General features: G+C 54.4%; 1 protein-coding gene across 4 annotated transcripts in view; it reads left to right on the top strand.

Moving 5' to 3' along the window:
- Positions 1-16,509, top strand: part of ADORA1 (adenosine A1 receptor) — a 34,716-nt gene continuing 18,207 nt past the window's right edge. The window contains exons 1-2 of one of the 4 annotated variants that reach the window (XM_027611240.2): positions 1-710; positions 1,574-1,971. In XM_027611240.2, coding sequence (XP_027467041.1) covers positions 1,631-1,971 — 341 coding nt within the window. In that variant the 5' untranslated portion in view covers positions 1-710; positions 1,574-1,630. Of the gene's footprint in view, positions 711-803; positions 1,234-1,538; positions 1,972-16,509 lie in introns of those variants that run through there. The other 3 variants (XM_027611241.2, XM_027611243.2, XM_027611242.2) reach the window with 3 other exon arrangements.

Here is a 16,509-nt window from a genome sequence, read left to right as displayed (position 1 = left end):
GACATTGCTAATAGACGAATAGGCAGTTCTGAAAGACAGAGGAGATAGGAATATAATGACTCAGGATAGAGCCTGCGAAGTAACGTGCTCTGGAAGGCTTCCTGAGAATATGCAGGGGCTGGTTTCATGGGAGAGCAGGGTTTCAGCAGTGAGGGGTGGGAACGTGTGCCCCGGGCTTCTAGCTGACTGTTGGGGGGTGGGGGGGACACCCTGGAGCCCTGCAGGTGAGAGGCCGGGCCACGCCGGATGCAGGGGTCGCCCGAGGCCGAGCATCACGCATTGAGAAGGGGGCCAGTGAACACAGGGAGGCTGCCCGTCTGTCCACTCCCGAGGCTGGATTCACACACCAGACCCTGGAAAAGCTCACATTTTCCCAGCTTTTCTCACCCAGAATCATTTCCTTTGTTTAGAGGAGGGGGTGGGGGAGGAGACGGAGGGCGAGGAGGGAGGGGCCCGCGGGTGCCGCCGCCGCCCCCGCCCCTCCCGGTGTGCCGAGCCGGCTTTTCACTCAGCTCCCGCGCCGGGGGCGACGGAGGCGCCGGCGCCCGAGTCCAGTCCCAGCCAGCGACCGTCCCCCTGGATCTGACAGGCTGGCCCTAGATCGTGCAGGCATCCCCGGAGCGGGCGGTTGCCGACGGCGTCGAGCTGGGAGGGCGCTTGGACACGACCGTTCAGGCGGCTAGGAGCTCTGCCAGCTCTGGTGACCTTGGGTAAGTCTGTGCCTCGGTTCGCCCCCTGGCTCCCCAATGGGGGATGGAGGAGAGGGCTGAGAGGGGCGACCGGAATGCCCCTTGGGGCAGGAGCAGGCGAGAGTCCCTGGCCTGGGAGGGTCCCTGGAGCGGGACCCGGGCGCTGCTGAGAGGCGGGCGCCCGCAGTGGCTGGGGCCGGTGGCGCCGGGCACGTGTGCGCGCCGGCCGGGCAAAGGGGAGCCCGCGCCCCGATCTGCGGCTGGGCTCCGTCCCCCAGCCCCACGCCTGCCTGCCCAGTCCCAGGTACGACACCAGGGTGCTACCTCTTTAAAAGCGCCTGGGGCTGAGCCTCCGCCGCACCATGTGATTGCTTGAAAGGCCGGGCTGGGAGAGCTGCGACGGGAGCCGGGGACGATGAGCCGCCGGTGCGCGGTGCCCGGAGCCCAGCCCTGCCCGGCGCCGCCCCGCAGCTCTGCGCGCCACCAGGTGCCCAGAACTTTGGGCACCGCCTCCGGGACCCCCGGGTGGCCAGCGGGCAGGATGGTGAGCTCCCTGCAGACTCTTCTGTGGGATGGGTGGGCAGAGCCAGGCACGCGGACCCCTGTGGGGTGTGTGCGTGCGGGGGAGCTGCCTCACACCTGATAAAAAAGCCAGTGGAGGAGTGAGCACTGCTATTTTAAGTTGTTGAACGGAACCTCTGGGAATGGTAAGGGGAGGGGACAAAGATTAGGCAGAGAAAGGGCCAGGGTTCCCCTCCAGCCTGGGCAGGCACTAGATGTGCCAAGTGGGGAACCGCTCCAAAGGCAGCCGGGTTTCTGAGCTGCCTGGGCTCCCCCTGCCCCTCCCAGGCAGGCCTCCCCACCCCAGGCTTCCGTGACCACAGGTGCCTGCCTCCTGACCCTTGGTGCCCGTCTGCTGATGTGCCTGGCCTGTGCCTGCCATGCCGCCCTCCATCTCGGCCTTCCAGGCCGCCTACATTGGCATCGAGGTGCTCATCGCCCTGGTCTCTGTGCCCGGGAACGTGCTGGTGATCTGGGCAGTGAAGGTGAACCAGGCGTTGCGGGATGCCACCTTCTGCTTCATTGTCTCCCTGGCGGTGGCTGATGTGGCTGTGGGCGCTCTGGTCATCCCGCTAGCCATCCTCATCAACATCGGGCCACGGACCTACTTCCACACCTGCCTCATGGTCGCCTGCCCGGTCCTCATCCTCACCCAGAGCTCCATCCTGGCTCTGCTGGCAATTGCCGTGGACCGCTACCTCCGCGTCAAGATCCCCCTCCGGTGAGTCCAGAGCCGCTGAAGGTACCCGCTGCGCCCCACCCTGCGCCACATGCTGGGTGGCTCCAGGGCCATCTAGAGAGGATAAACGGTAGAGCAGAAGACCCCACGGAAGCCAGATAGTCCCTGGGCCATTGTGCCCCAGCCCTCACTTGGCCTTTCGGTCACCTCTACAGTGCCAGGCTGAGCCGCAGTGGAAGTGGGGGTGGGGGTCGGGCTGGGTAGCTGGGCAAATGGGAACCTGGCAGTGCCCAGGACCCTAGAGCCGAAGCCGCTGCTGTTCCCCTGACATGGCCAGGGAAGCCAAGGCTGCCTGTCCAGCCTGGGGTGGGGGCCTTGGAGGGGGCCACCAAGACAGTCACAGTGAGTGCGGGGTGGGAACAAACTGAGCTCCCATCCGGGGATGTGGAAGGGGCCGAGCAGATGGCTAGAGTGGGGTGAGGGTGTCCGGAGTATGGCCTCCCAGGGGCAGGAGAGCTGCTTCTCCAGCCAGCCCTGGGCAGGCTTCCTGAACACACTCTTCAGTTCTCGTGTTCTCTGGAGTCTGCGGCAGCCAACTCCACCCTCCACGGCTGTCCCGCTGAACCCAAGCGGTCTGATGATCTCTGCCCAACTTCCACTTACGGGATCTCTGTTGCAGGCAGGAGAGGGGACAGATGCAGGTGCCTGCTTTTAAAGTCCCTGTCCTGTTGCTAAGCTGTGTGTGGCTTTGCCAGTCACCTCAGAGGAGCTGATGCTGGGTCCAGGCAGCACCAGGGTGGGTGGCCTGACAGTGGCGGTCCTCAGGCGGGTGTCTGGTCTACGCTGGGGCCTGTCAGGCCATAATCTCCTCACCAGGCAGTGCCTGGGCCACCAAGTGCCAGTGAATGCCTGGGCGCACTGCCAATCCATGTTGGCCCTGGCTGGGACACTCTTGGGAGGTGTGCTGGCCCCCTCTTTGAGTCTGGTCACCAGTAGATTCCCTTTCTACGGGGGAGCTCCGACCATCCCTGGCACCTGCCATCCCCAGAGTAGCTTCCATATCTGGGACATGGGGCCTCTGGCCTCACTTGGCAACTTGCCCGGGCAGGCCTAGGCGCCCACGTTTCTCCCGTGTGCATTGCATTTGTGCACATTTACCTTTTCAAAGCTTTTCTTCAAGCACCACTTTTTTTCCTATCCTCTCCATGATCCTCTAAGGGAGGTGGAGAAGGAGCTGGTAAAGGAGAAACTTCGGAGAGACCCAGAGGGTCTCCCGAAGCCGGTTGGGAGCACAGCCTAGATTCCACTGCCCACCTTCCTTCCTGACTCCCCCTGTCCCGGCGCCGACATGCCAGTCTCCGTGCCCTGCATACTTCCCTCACAACCTCGCTTCCCAGGGGAGGTGGGCGAAGGCTGCTGCTCAGGGGACGGGGAGGAGGCGGAGAAGGGGGCCCTGAAGCCCCCCACAGGTGCAGCTGCGGAGGGGCCTTCCGGCTGCCATTCATCCTAAGCGGTGGCTGGGCCGTGCAGAGGAAGCTGGTCTCAGCCCATTAGAGCGGCCTGGGCCTCTGAGCCGGACCATTATAACAAAGTGTTGCCACCTTAGGAAACTCACTCAGATATGTAGATGTAGGAGGGTTGCTCGAGAAATTCTGTCGCTGAGCGGGTGCCAAGGTGAACCAAAGGCCCGATCCTGATGTGACAGTGGTCGCAGGCCTGCAGAACGTGCCCTACTCGCCCTGTGGGGATGGGGGTGGCTGAGCCGGCAGGACTGCAGGCTCGGTCTTCCAAGGCGCGGCAGTGGTTGCTCCTTGCTTTGGCCTCCAAGAGCCGGGGGTCTTGGGGAGCTGTCTTCTGAGGGTCAAGGTAGGGGGGTGCCTAGAGGCTAAGAATACAGGCGTAGGTTCGAATCCTTGCTATGAGTTCCTAGCTGTGTGACCTTGGGAAAGCCACTCTTCACCTCCTGAAGCTTCAATTACCTCGTCTATAAAAAGGAACATTAATAACAGTACCTTCTTCGGGCACCTGGGTGGCTCAGTCAGTTAAGTGTCTGCCTTCAGCTCAAGTCATGATCCCAGGGTCCTGGGATCAAGCCCCACATCAGGTTCCCTGCTCAGTGGGGAGCCTGTTTCTCCCTCTCTCTTGCTTGTGCTTGCTCATCAATAAATAAATAAAATCTTTAAAATAAAATAAAATAAAATGAGTAAGCATCATTTAAAAGAAATAATACTACCTTCTTCCTAAAATGACTGGAAGAATATAAACTCCTATGTATAAAACAGTACTATTATAATGCACTTAGTATTACCTGCAAGCTATAAGTGGTATGTTTATGTGTGTGGCTTTATTAATATTATTAACATATGGCTCAAAGTGGGTGTGAATAAGCAAGCCCTGGTGCCCCGCCCCCCACACACTCATGCTCTTCTACAGCAACACAACCACCCCCCCCAAACATGTACATGCACGCACGCACACACACAGTGCATTTCCAGGGAGGTTTCAAAATACTGCTGAGTTATATTTATACGTGTCTCTTCCTCCTTGGTGGATTGTCAGTGTGTTTAGGGCAGTGACCTGAGCAGCAACTGCATGTTGTCCATTTCTGCAAATTCTCCAGAATGCCTAGCTCAGTGTCTGGCACAAGGCAGACACTCAGTAAATGTGAATTGAATTGGATGAATTTTCAGAACTCACAGGGTTGAGCCTCCATCAGGCCTTCCAGATGTCTAACCTCTAACCTTCTTTCTGGGAACTAGACCTCCCCTGCATTCTCCTTCAGGGATCTGACCACAGCTGCCCCCATAGCTCAGGCCGTTCCTTTGGAGCCACACCCCAGCAGTGTTTGGGAGGGTCCTGCCCCATGGACAGGAGTCTCCTCAGGGAGAGAAAGACTGTTGGGGTCTAGCTTCTAAAGCCAGGATCCTGGAGGCTGGGCTGACAGGCTGAGCCACTCCAGGCCCTGGCCCATTATTGCCTGGCCCCCCTGAAGGAAGAACAGCGTGACCCTCCCTCCCTGGGCAGTTAGAGTCAGCAGGCTGCTGGGCCTGGGAGAATATCTCTCAGCCAGAGGTCCCCCTGCACTTGGCTTGCTGCCCTGACAAGCCAGGCGGAGGCAGATGCCGTGGACACTGAGGAGTACTACTGACCAAGTGCTGGTGAGGCATCTGTGGGGCAGCCGGGTGACAGGAGTGAGCTTGGGCCCCTCAACAAGCAAAGCATGGTTTGGTTAGCCAACCACAAATTTTATTTCATTCCATTTGGCAGAAAGCCAAGAGCGAAAAAAAAAGCTTCACATCACATAATATGATCCAGTTACAAAAAAAGAAAGAAAGAAAAAGAAAAAGAAAGAAAGAGCTCAAATTGTTGATTCATCAATAGCCCGTGGCCATTTACATGTGTTTTGCATCTTATTTGCATAGCACCTCCACATGCCTGGTAATCCAAACCCTATTCCCCTGAGTTCCTACTTCTAGGAATCTCCAGCATTCATCTACCACCCCTCACCCTGAGTTTCTTCGGTGGCACTCTGTGGCCTACTCCAGGGGCCTGGTTATGGGGCTAGGTGCCAACAGGGGGGTCCCCCACCAAAGCCCTCTCTGTGGGAAGGAGCCCTGAGCAAGAGATGTCTATGGCCAGAGAGGTCGGGGTGGTAGGAAGGGGTGGTGGGCCTCTGGGAGTCAGAAAACCTTGAATTTGAGCCTTGCTCCATTACTATCTAGCTGTGCATCCTTGGCTAAATTCTTCAACCTCTCTGAGCCCCACCCCCCATCTCATCTGTTAGATAACGGGACTAGATCTGAGGCCTCTGAGCTTCCTTTCAGCTCTAACTCTATGGTTCTTCCTTATCATGACTCCTGCTAATGTGGTGTTGAGACCCTGGAAAGTTTGTGTTGGGTTGTGTCTTCTAATTCCTCGGAGTTCTGAGCCAGGCACAATGCTACGTGTTTGTTTGTACAGGCTTCATCCCATTTAGTGTTCCTAGGCTCTCACTAGTAGACAGTATTGCTATCCCCATTCCGTGGACACTTCTGTAGATAAACTGAAGTCTGAGGGCCAGGGAGTTTCAGTGATTTGCCCAGGCAAACATCTTGTCAGGAGCAGAGACAGGATTTGAATCCGGGCCTGTCTAACAGATGTCTTTCACCAGTGAGAACGTATGTATCTTGAATCAGCCGCACGAAGCTGTGGGACTTATGGAGGAGCTTCCTCAAGGCTGTCCGTGGGGTGATTTTTCTTCTCTGATCTCTGCCAACGGCCTCTGCACTCCGCTGGGCCGTGCTGCGCGCCTCCCTCAGTCCTCACCTTCGCTCCAGTGGGCAGCGGAGCCCCTGGCTGGCCTGCCTCTGTCCACAGCTGGAGGCCTGCCCGACTGGACTGCTGACCCGGGGGCGCCCAGCAGAAAGGGTTGGAGGCCAGCATGTGGGGGCAGGGGAGAAATCTGGTAGATTTCTGGTAGAAATCTGGTAGATCAGGACATGTTCGCTGTTAGGAATCAAGTTAGCCCTTCCCACCCTGGTGAGCCTGGGGCTTTTTGGCTAACCAAGGTGTCTCCTGTGCTTGTACCCGAGCAGGCGACCGCCTGTGGCCTCAGGGTCCCAGAACAATTGTTCTCTATGGTGCTGTCTGTTTCCAGGGGTGGTAGTCTGTCTCCAGCCCCCCTACGGGTGGGTGAGTCACAGGCCTAGAGTGGCTGGGGGGAGAGGAGCCCTGAAGCTTGACTTCCTCACACTTGCAGAAGGGGAAACAACAGGGGCCCAGGGCTCCAGCATGTTCAAGGTCATTCCGCTAGGAGCCCTTTCCTCCTCCCAATCCTGGCTGTCCAACCCCAGCCTCTGGTGTAGAAGGTTTTGGGCAGCAGGAGCCCTTGGCAATTGCCCCTCCTCAAGGAACAGAACAGAGCGTGCAGCCTCCGCAGGGGAAGTCAGCAAATCAGTGGTGGTCTTCGAGGGAGACAGTGAAGAGAGGATGTCACTTTGAGATGGAAAGGGAAATGTCTTTGTTTGAATGAGGGCTAGCCTTCAGGTGGCTTATGCTAAAGAGCCTGCTGAGTGCAGGGGGGACAGAGATTTTAGTTGAGACAAATGTGGATGAGTTTCAAGGATGAAAGAAAGCTTCCCCAAGCTTTCATTGGAACAGCTTCCAGGAGGCCTCTGAGGGCTTTAGGAGCAAGCTGCCCAGGTGTTAATGCTGCTTTGGAAGCAGGCGGAATGACCACGATGCCCTCTAGAGAACCCCTCGACCAAAGGGTCATAGGGTGGAAGCTTGGAGGCTATGCCCTGACATTTGATATTTATTTCTGAGCATGAAAGCTATCCATGCTCATGGTGAAAATGTTGAGAAATATAAGGAAGAACAAAGATGACAAAGTCACCAGTAATTCTACCACTTACAGATAACTAGTGTTAACATTTTGGTGTTCCAGAAATTTTTTCCACATGTATCTATATATACATGTCTGTATCTCTAAATATATATAGATATAAATATAATTTTTACATGGTGGAGAGCATGTGTGGCTCTATCTTCCACATTGTTTACTTTACTGTATCCTAAGTATCTCCCTATGTCAATAAGAATGAGTTTGTAAGAATTTTATGAGGGTAAAATATTGGATTGTCTTTTTGTTCATCTTTTAGGTCTCAGCTAAAACAGCCCCTCCTCTGGGAGGACATCTCTGACCCCCTCTCCACCTGGACCAGGCCAGTCTCCTCTGTTAGGTACTCAGCTTGCATCTACATCTTCCCTGTTGCTTATGGTCCAGGTGGTTTTTCTGAGTTTGCTACACAAGAGGGCCAGGACCCCATCTGTGTACGTATCTCCTGTGCCTGGCCCAGAGTAGGCATGCTGGACACATTCCTTGAATAAATGAATTTCATGTTTTATTGATTCATTCTTATATTTTTGGCTGTTTGGATTGTTACTGATTTTGTATTATCACGATTAACACTACACTAGTACCCACAATTTGCATTGTTTGTGCGGTCAGGGCCAAGCCCAGAGCCCTGGGTGTGCCTTCTGGTAGACAGCACAGCTTCCATCTGTCAGGATTTTTAAATGAGGTTAAATATTTCCCCTCTCTCTTTACTCCACCTCTCCCCACTCCTCCTGCCCAATTTCACGGACACTGCAGATCCCCAGAGGTGCGTCTGGTACTCCTCTGTCCATTTGCCCTTCTGGACTGGGCAGGGCAGGACGGGCTGGCCCAGCCTCCTTCTCATTACCTAGTCTCTAGTCCCTGAGGCGTGGACATCCTGTTTCTTTGCCCCTCAGTGAGGAGAGCAACCCCCGGGGAATGGCTCAGAGTGTGGCACTTTCTAGTTGGCCCTATTTGGCAGGGTGGGTACAGAGCGTAGAGGAAGGAGGACAGATGGTTCCCTGGGCTACGTGAATTACCTCTTCAGCCTCAGTCTCCTTAACTCAAGCCCAGAGGAGGCTGCCAGCTGCTGTAGAACAAAGAGGAAGCTGGTGGGGCGTGGTGGGAGAGGCTGGTGGGTGGGTGGGCCCTGGCATTCATGCCCCCTTGGAAATACCAGCTTGGGGGTGGGCAGGGAGGTGGAACCAGCAGCAAGGGCCTTCCCTGAGCCCAAAGAAGAGGAGCTGAGGCAGCTTCTCCTGCATTGCTCCTTGCCCTGGGAGTTTTACCCCTAGCAGGAGTAGAGGTAGAAGGTCAGGGAGATGGTGACTTCCACAGATCTATTTCATAAACTGACTTTGAGCCCCTGCCATGTCCCAGGAGCTTTGCAGGCCTTGCGCCTGCGGATACAAAGATGAGCAGGCTGGTTTGGTCTCTCCCTCCATCTGGAGGCTCTCAGCCACTGCTGAAATTGTGGATTCCTGCAGACCAAGGTGGCCGAGGACAAATCCCCAACCTGCCTGTGATGGGAGTGGGGGTGTCAGGAGACTGGCCCCTGACACCTTACGGTGATTGGGTGGCATAGCTGGACCCTACTCCACACGCACTCTCTGCAGCCCATGTCATGTGGGAGAGGCCCTTCGGGACTATCTTCCTGCCGCCTGCCTCCAGAACTTCTCTGTCCTTAGAGAGAGAGGGCAACTGGTTACCCTTTCTTGTCCTCACACAGGGCCCTGATATAGATAGATCTATTCGTTCGTTCATTCATTCGTTCATTCAACCAATACTTAACCGAATGCTTCGTATGTGCCAGGCATTGTTACAGATACGTTCATTAACAAAACAAAGATCCCCCTAGAGTGTGCATTCTGGTGGGTTGGAGGACAGCTGCTGAGTAATAACCGCAATACCTGATATGCAGAGTGTTAGAAGGTAGGATGTGCCAATGGGAAAAGGAAAAGAACAGGCTAAATGGGACCAGGGATGCCAGGGTGGGGGTGGGGAGAAAAGGTTGCAGTTTTAAATGGGGTGGTCACAGAGGCTCCCTTGAGAAGATGCCATTTGAGCAAAACCTTAGAGGTGAGGGACTATGCTGGGCAGATATTAGAATATTTCACACAGAGGAAATACTTAGAGCAAAGGTCCTAGGGAAGGAATGTACCTGAAGGGTTTGGGGACTGGCAAGGAGGTCTGTGCAGCTGGGGTAGAGTGATAAAGCTAGAGAATGGTCGGGGATAGGACTGGAAAGATAATGACCCACTGGCTGGGAGGCTGTTGGAAGAACATTGGCTTTTATTCTGAGGGCAATGGGAGCCATTGCAGGGTTTAGAGCCAAGAAGCCACATGATTTGACTTAGGTTTTAAAGGCTCACTCTGCTGCTGTATTGAGAATGCACCGTAGGGGTAAGCAGGGGTCTAGTTAGTTATTGCAGTAATCACATGAGGGAAGAGGGAGGTGGCCTGATTCAGAATCAGGTGTCGAGCTGGTGGTGAGAAGTGGTTAATTCTAGATGTGCATTTTCAAATTTTACTTTTTATTGACCTAAAATGTTTATATATTGAAATGCTTAAGTCTTAAGCATATGGCTCAATAAATTTTTGCATGTGGATATATCTATGTAACCACCACCCCGATCAGTATTTGCAACTTTTTCAGCACTCCGGAAGGTTCCCTTGTGTCCCTCCCATACCCTCTGAAAGGTCACCACTATTCTGACCTTCATCCCCATGGATTGATTTTGCCTATTCTTGAACTTCTATAGAGGGAATCAAGTAGTATGTTCTCTTTTGTGTCTGGCTTCTGAAGCTTAAAATTATGTCTGAGATTCATCCTTGTTATTGAGTGAAACAGTAGGACTTTTTTTGTTTGTTGGATGGCTTGTGGTTTTTTTTTTTCTCATTGCTAGAATTCCATTGCATGAATGCACGATGATTTGTTAAAATTCTGGATGTGTTTTGAAGAGCCGAGGAATTTGCTTATGGATTGGATGTGGGATGTGAGAGAAAGAAGAGTCAAGCCTGACCAGACTTTCAGTCCTAAGCAACCAGCTGGATGGAGTTGGCATTATCTGAGGCGGGAAAGGCTGCCGGGTGGTACAGGTTTTGTGAGAAATGGAGTTCAGATTTGGACACGTTGCGTTTGGGCTATCTGTTGAATAGCTCTGCAATGTTGAGCGGGTGGTTGGACGGATATGCAAAGATGGAGTTTAGGAGAGAGATGTGGGCTGGGGATACAAACATGAGAGCCACTGCATGTCGATGGGGTATACATCCCCAAGGAGCCTTGATGAGATCTTCAGAAAGAAAGGACAGATGCGGAAGAGATGAAGCCTGAGGCCCGCACACTGAGAGGTTGGAGAGAAGAGAGGGCACGGATGTAGGAGGAAAACCCAGGGCCCCGAGTGAGTCTGGCGCCCCAGGAAGGGGAGCTTGGAAAGTATGTCAAGGAGAAGCGAGGGACTGGCTGTTGCAGATGGCTGTCCATGGCCCTCGTGGGATAAGAACTGAGAATTGCCACCAGATGTAGCAAGGGCAACGTCAGTGGAATGGTGGGAACGGAAAGCTTGACTAGAGAAAGCTCAAGAGAGGAGAGGAAGGAATTGAAGGCAGTTGGCATAGATTACTCTTGAAGAATTTTGTTACAATGGGAACAAAGCAATGGGGCAGAAGCCGTCAGGAGAAGTTGGGAACAAGGCATTTTGTTTTGTGTTGTTTTCTAAGATTGGAGGGAAATTAGTACATTTGTGTACTGATGACTAACCATCCAGCAGAGACTGCAAAACTAACATTGAAGCTAAGGAGAGAATTTCGGGGGTGATGGCTTTGGTTCGGCCGGCGGGGTTGGGACCCACGCAGAGGGGCTGGCTTAGAGGCGCTCGGAGGTCACCTATCAGGCAGGAAGTCAGAGTGTGTGGGTGCGGATGCTGAGAGGTGAAGTTCTCTTCTGAGTGTTTCAGCTTTCTCCGGGAAGTGAGGAGCAAGGTCATCGGCTGGGAGGGAGGTTGCGGGAGGAGGAGGTAGGGAGAGTAGCAAGTGTGAAATAATTCTCTGGAAGTGGGGAAGGGACTAGACTCGGGAAGTGGAATATAACTGGGGGCAGCCTGAAGGGCCCGCCAGAAGTTCACGGTTCACGGTGATGAATCTGAAGGGAGACTCCAGCCGCGTGGTTATGGGCTTATCACCAGCCGTGTTCAGCTGCACTGGGGCAAGCATGGGAGAAGGTGGAGAGTTCATTCCTGCATTCATCCAGAAGGGCCAGATTCTGGGCCAGGCACTAGGTGTCTCATCACGGTTATGGTCAAGGAGTGGGCCCTGGTCCCTGGGGCTTAGTAACTGGTGGAGGGAGAGGGCCAGCACACAGATTAAGTGAGCAGGTGGCTACAATCATAACTCGAGGAAAATTCAAGGAAGGTAGCCACCCTGCTCTTTTCTGCGGCAGGCTCTGGTGTCTCCAAACCCTGAGTCAGTGTCCAAGGAGACCCTCAGGCGCCCGAGGACTTAGGTAGGGCCTTGTAGGCCTTGTGGTTCACGGTCAAGAGTTTGGATTTTATTCTAAGTGTGCGATGAAGCCTCTGAGTGCTTTAAGCAGGGAATAACAGTATCTAAATTACCTTTTTAAAAGGTCAGAATTCATCAACGAAATATTAGCAAATCAAATCCAGTGATAGATAAAAAGGATAATACATCACAACCAAATAGGGTTTATTGCATGCGTGCAAGGGTGGTTTCACATGGAAAGAACTCAGTCAGTGTATTCAGCACATTAACATAAAAAGGTCACCCTGCCCGCTGTGTGGGGGATGGGCTGGACAAGCAAGAGAAGACTGTAGGAGGTCATGGCTAGAGGCGGGGGTGGGGGCGGGCAGGGATCCCAGGAGGCAGTGGAGATGGAAGGAACTGGAAAGAGTTAGGGTGTGTTAGAGTTAGAACCAACTGGTGATGGACTGGGTGTGCAAAGTGGGAGGAGGGGTCAAGTGTGACCACCATGTTTATGTTTGAAGCCATTGGGTAGATGGTGGTGCCGATTCTGGAGAGAAGGTGGGGAAGGAAGAAACTGGAAGGAGATTCAGACCGTACTAGATACTCAAGTGGAGGTGATATGCTAGCGGGTCGTCTCTCTTGCTCGTTCCCCAGCTTTCATCTCTTCATGGGGTCCGGCAGGTGGCCCTTTCTTCCCCCACACAGCTGTGAGGAAGGGGTCGCTCAAATATCCAGCCAGCTTCCTGGGTGCCTCCAGCCTCTCCATCTACTGTCTTCCCACCTCACTTCTTAGGAGGCCGTTGGCTTCTTAGGCTGGAACTGCACCAATAAGGATGCATGGCTTTGGGCTCCCTAAAGCTTCCAGAAGGAGACAGCAGGGCTGGGGGTTCTTCCTTCTTGCCAGGCTCCATTCCAAATGAGACACAGTGGCTTCTGGGATAGCTAAGGGCCCCGAGTCTCTGTCCATCCTCCCTTGGAGGGATATCCCCTCGGGATGTCCCTTGGATGGCACCCTCCCCGGACTCTGTGTGCCTCAGAGCCTCCTTTCCCACCTGCATTGCTGCAGCCCACCAGGCCTGGCACTCTGCATTGTGCTCATCCCCGGCGTGGTGGCTGTCCCTCCCCCACCCTACAACAGCCCCCCCCCCCTGCCGCAGAGCCACGGTGGGGCCCCGAGGGGTGCAGCAGAGAGGTCGGTCAGTCACCAGGCAATAAGCCAGTGTCGGCTCCGGCCCTGCCCTGATGGGCAGAGCAAGTGGGACGCGGGGGTCGGGGGGCCGCATCGGGGTCTCTGGCGCCCTGGGCTGCTGGAGAAGCCCTGTCTGTCCTTCCACAAAGAAGCAGTTTCCTCCTTTTGCCTCGTGCTTTGCAGGGCAGCTGGCTGGGTTGGCACAGGGACCGAAGGCCAGACCTCGCGGCGGGCAGCGTGCAGCGTGCAGCCTGATCTCAGAGGCTGCCGGGTTCCAATTCTCCCCTCTGCCACCCGAGGAGGGGCCCAGACTACAGCAAGGCGAGAGTTGCTTCTCAGGCCCTTTCTTTGCCTATATCCCAACAGACCCAGGAGCTCTGATGCACACCCACTCAGCTGGAGCAGGAACTCCCCAGGCAATGATCCTCTGGCGGGCACGAGAGGGGAAGGTCTATTTGCAAAAAAGCCCCTCTATGCCAGATATTTTTAACGATCCCCTTTTCAGGGAGGCATCTCTCTTGCCCTGCTTTACAGAGATACATCAGTGGAATGAAGGGTAAGAGCAGTTTCCCCAGACCGATGGTTCTGCCACTTTGGAGTGTTTACTTAACCTTTCTGAGCTTCCGTTTCCTCTTCTGCCAAAGAGGCTTCTTAATACTTCCTTCCAAGGGTTGTTAGGAGGCCTAGAGATGAGCTGGGTTGAAGGACTGGCACGTAGTAGGCACTCAGTGAGTGGGGGCTCTTCCTTGTGTCCAATAACCCTGACTCGTTTTCCCTTTACCGCTCCATGTGACGTGACCGCCGGGGTCCCACTGGGCTCAGGTCCGTGTCAGATGGGTTGTGTGCCCCGTGAGGGCAGGGTGTGGCTCTCTCCATCTGTCTTGCTCACTGTATCCCAGCACCTAACACATGCCCGGCTGCCGCCTAGCAGGTGGCTAAGTCAGTGTCTGTCCGGGGAAGGAATGAGAGAATGCTCGCAGGGACGAAGGAGGCCTAGGTGGGGCAGATGGAGTGGCCGGCTTGGGAAGAAGTCAGTCGGATCTTTCATATTCAACCATAGAGGGCAGAGGCAGGTACTGGGGAGCGTGAAAGGTTATTTCATTAAAACATTCCCAAGAGATCAGAGGTGGGGATGGGGGCAGGGAGGCAGAGGGCTGAGGTTCCCCGGCAAGTTGCAGGGAGAATCCTGGTCTATGGCCCTCAGCTTGGCTCCCTCTGGTCCCCATGCTCCTGTTTCTATGAGGGGATGGTGTGAGCAGCCCCTCCTGAGCCTTCCTTGTCGTCCCGAGGGGCTGGTGTCTGAGGGAGCTGAAGCAAGGGCTCCCCTGGGGGACCGGCGGCTCCGTAACTGCTCCCTGGGTTGGGGGGGAACATTCAGTGTGTTTGGGGACTCGCAGACACAGCGGCCAAGGTGGCTCGTCCTCTGCAGAGTAAACACAACCCCCCCCACCCCCCACGTCCTGGGCTCCGAGGGCTCCCTTGATGACAGTGGCCCAGCAAGGGCTGGGGAGAGACACAGACACCATTCAGAGTGGCCGCGTCAGGCCCCAGGGGCTGACAGTCTGGGAGTGAGCCAGCGAGCCAGCAAGGGGTGTGAAGGCATGATGTCTCTGCTACCACCACCTGTAATCGTGACAGGAGGCCACTGTGGCTTTGGGCTCCTAGCGGGGTATGCGTGTGCATTCACCCGTGCACAGCTGGGTGTGTGCATGTGTGTGAGTGTGTGTCTATGGAGGGGTTATAGCTTTTTATTTTTATCTTTACAAATAAAAAACAATATCCTGGAGGGTCTGGAAGCCCTTTCATTTGACCCTGCTTGCTCTCCCCGACCCGCACCCCAGCTCTCTGAGGCCCAGGCAAGAGTCCCAGCCCAGCTAGTCCCTTTCCTGTTTGTGGCCCCCCCCAACCCCCAGTCCTCATGCCCCCCCCACCATTAATCCTCCTTGACATGAGAACACAGTTTATGGATTCAAGTCAACACGTGCTTTCTGACAACACAGGGCCTGTCCTCAAGGGCACAGACCCACAGTTTGGTGGGTGGGACACGGTTTACCAGCTGCCATGCAGCAAGAGGTCTGAGCAGGCCTGGCCAGCACCCAGGCACACAAGGCCAAGGTCACTCCCCCAGCCAGGATGCTCAGCCCCACACCTCCTTGTACCTGTGCTCAAAACTTACTTTCCCTGCCTTTGGGCCAGTCGCTTCTTACCCTGTTATCCTTGGAGTAGAGAAGGATAAAAGAAGGGGATTTAACATGTAAGACCACATCTTAAACACACACATACACACACAAGCACCCCAGAAGCTATTTTCTTCTCTTCTCTTGTCTAATTCCTACGCATTCTTTAATACTCAGCTCAAATGAGACCTTCTCCAGGAAGCCTTCCTTGATCTGCCTTCATGTTCCTACGGTTCTTCTTCAAGGGCTTTAAACAGCCCTTGTCAAATTGCATGCGGGTAATCTCCCTCACTTGCCTGTGAGCAGTTTGTGTGTTTGTGTGTGTTGTGTGTGTGTTGAGGGGAGGGTGTCCAAACCTATTCGTCTCTGTCTCCATAGTGCCCAGCGTGCTTTCTGCCCATTTTTTTTTAAAGATTTTATTTATTTATTTGAGAGAGAGAGAGAGAACGAGAGAGAGAGCACATGAGAGGGGGGAGGGTCAAGGGAGAAGCAGACTCCCCCGTCGAGCAGGGAGCCCAATGCGGGACTCGATCCCGGGACTCCAGGATCATGACCTGAGCCGAAGGCAGTCGCTTAACCAACTGAGCCACCCAGGCGCCCCTTTCTGCCCATTTTTGATATCCGATGACTGGCCCAATGAATCAGTGAATGGATGGTAATAGTAACAAGTGATTCTTGAACACCTAATATGTGGTAGGCCCTGGGCTACATACTTCATATGGACTCTATTTATTTATTTAGAGTGCAAGTGGGAGGGGGGTGCGGAGGGAGAGGGAATGGACTCTCTTATTTAAATCCATGCACCGTTTTATGTAGAGGCACTAACAGTGTTTGACATTAGTAGTATAATATAGCCCTAATTTCCACAGTTTCTGAGAAGCTGAGGCTCAGCAAGGTGAACAACATGCTATCAGGCACATGGCTGAATGAACATCTGAATGGATGAATGAAAAGATCTGTATTTGAGCCTTGACTCCCAACACTTATTCTGGTTGATTTGGGGTAAATCACTTCCCTCTCCGGGTCTCAGTTTTCCCATCTATATAATGGGCCTAATTCCAATCCCTACCGCAAAGAGTTATCTGTGAGGCAGTGTTCTTGGAATGGGAGGGGAGAATGGTTTCATTGTCTGGAACTACGTTGGCACTGGGATGTATGTGGGGGGACGGAGGAGTTACTGTGATCCTCACCCCCAGCCCAATTCTGCTCTCTGGCCCGTGGTTCCAAGAGCTGCCCTAGGGCGGGCCTGATGGCTTGGCACGGAGGTAGCAGAAGGAGCTGATGTTTTCTGCAGGGCTGCAGGTGCGTGAGGGGAGCAGAGGCCCTGAGAGCCAGAGGGAGATGCCCCGAGGAGGTGGGGGAGGGTCAGGAAGTGGGTG

This window comes from Zalophus californianus, chromosome 10, assembly GCF_009762305.2.
Source record: "Zalophus californianus isolate mZalCal1 chromosome 10, mZalCal1.pri.v2, whole genome shotgun sequence".
Taxonomy (NCBI): Eukaryota; Metazoa; Chordata; class Mammalia; order Carnivora; family Otariidae; genus Zalophus; species Zalophus californianus.
Note: the sequence above shows the minus strand (reverse complement) of the source record. Positions and strands in the feature narration are given on the sequence as shown.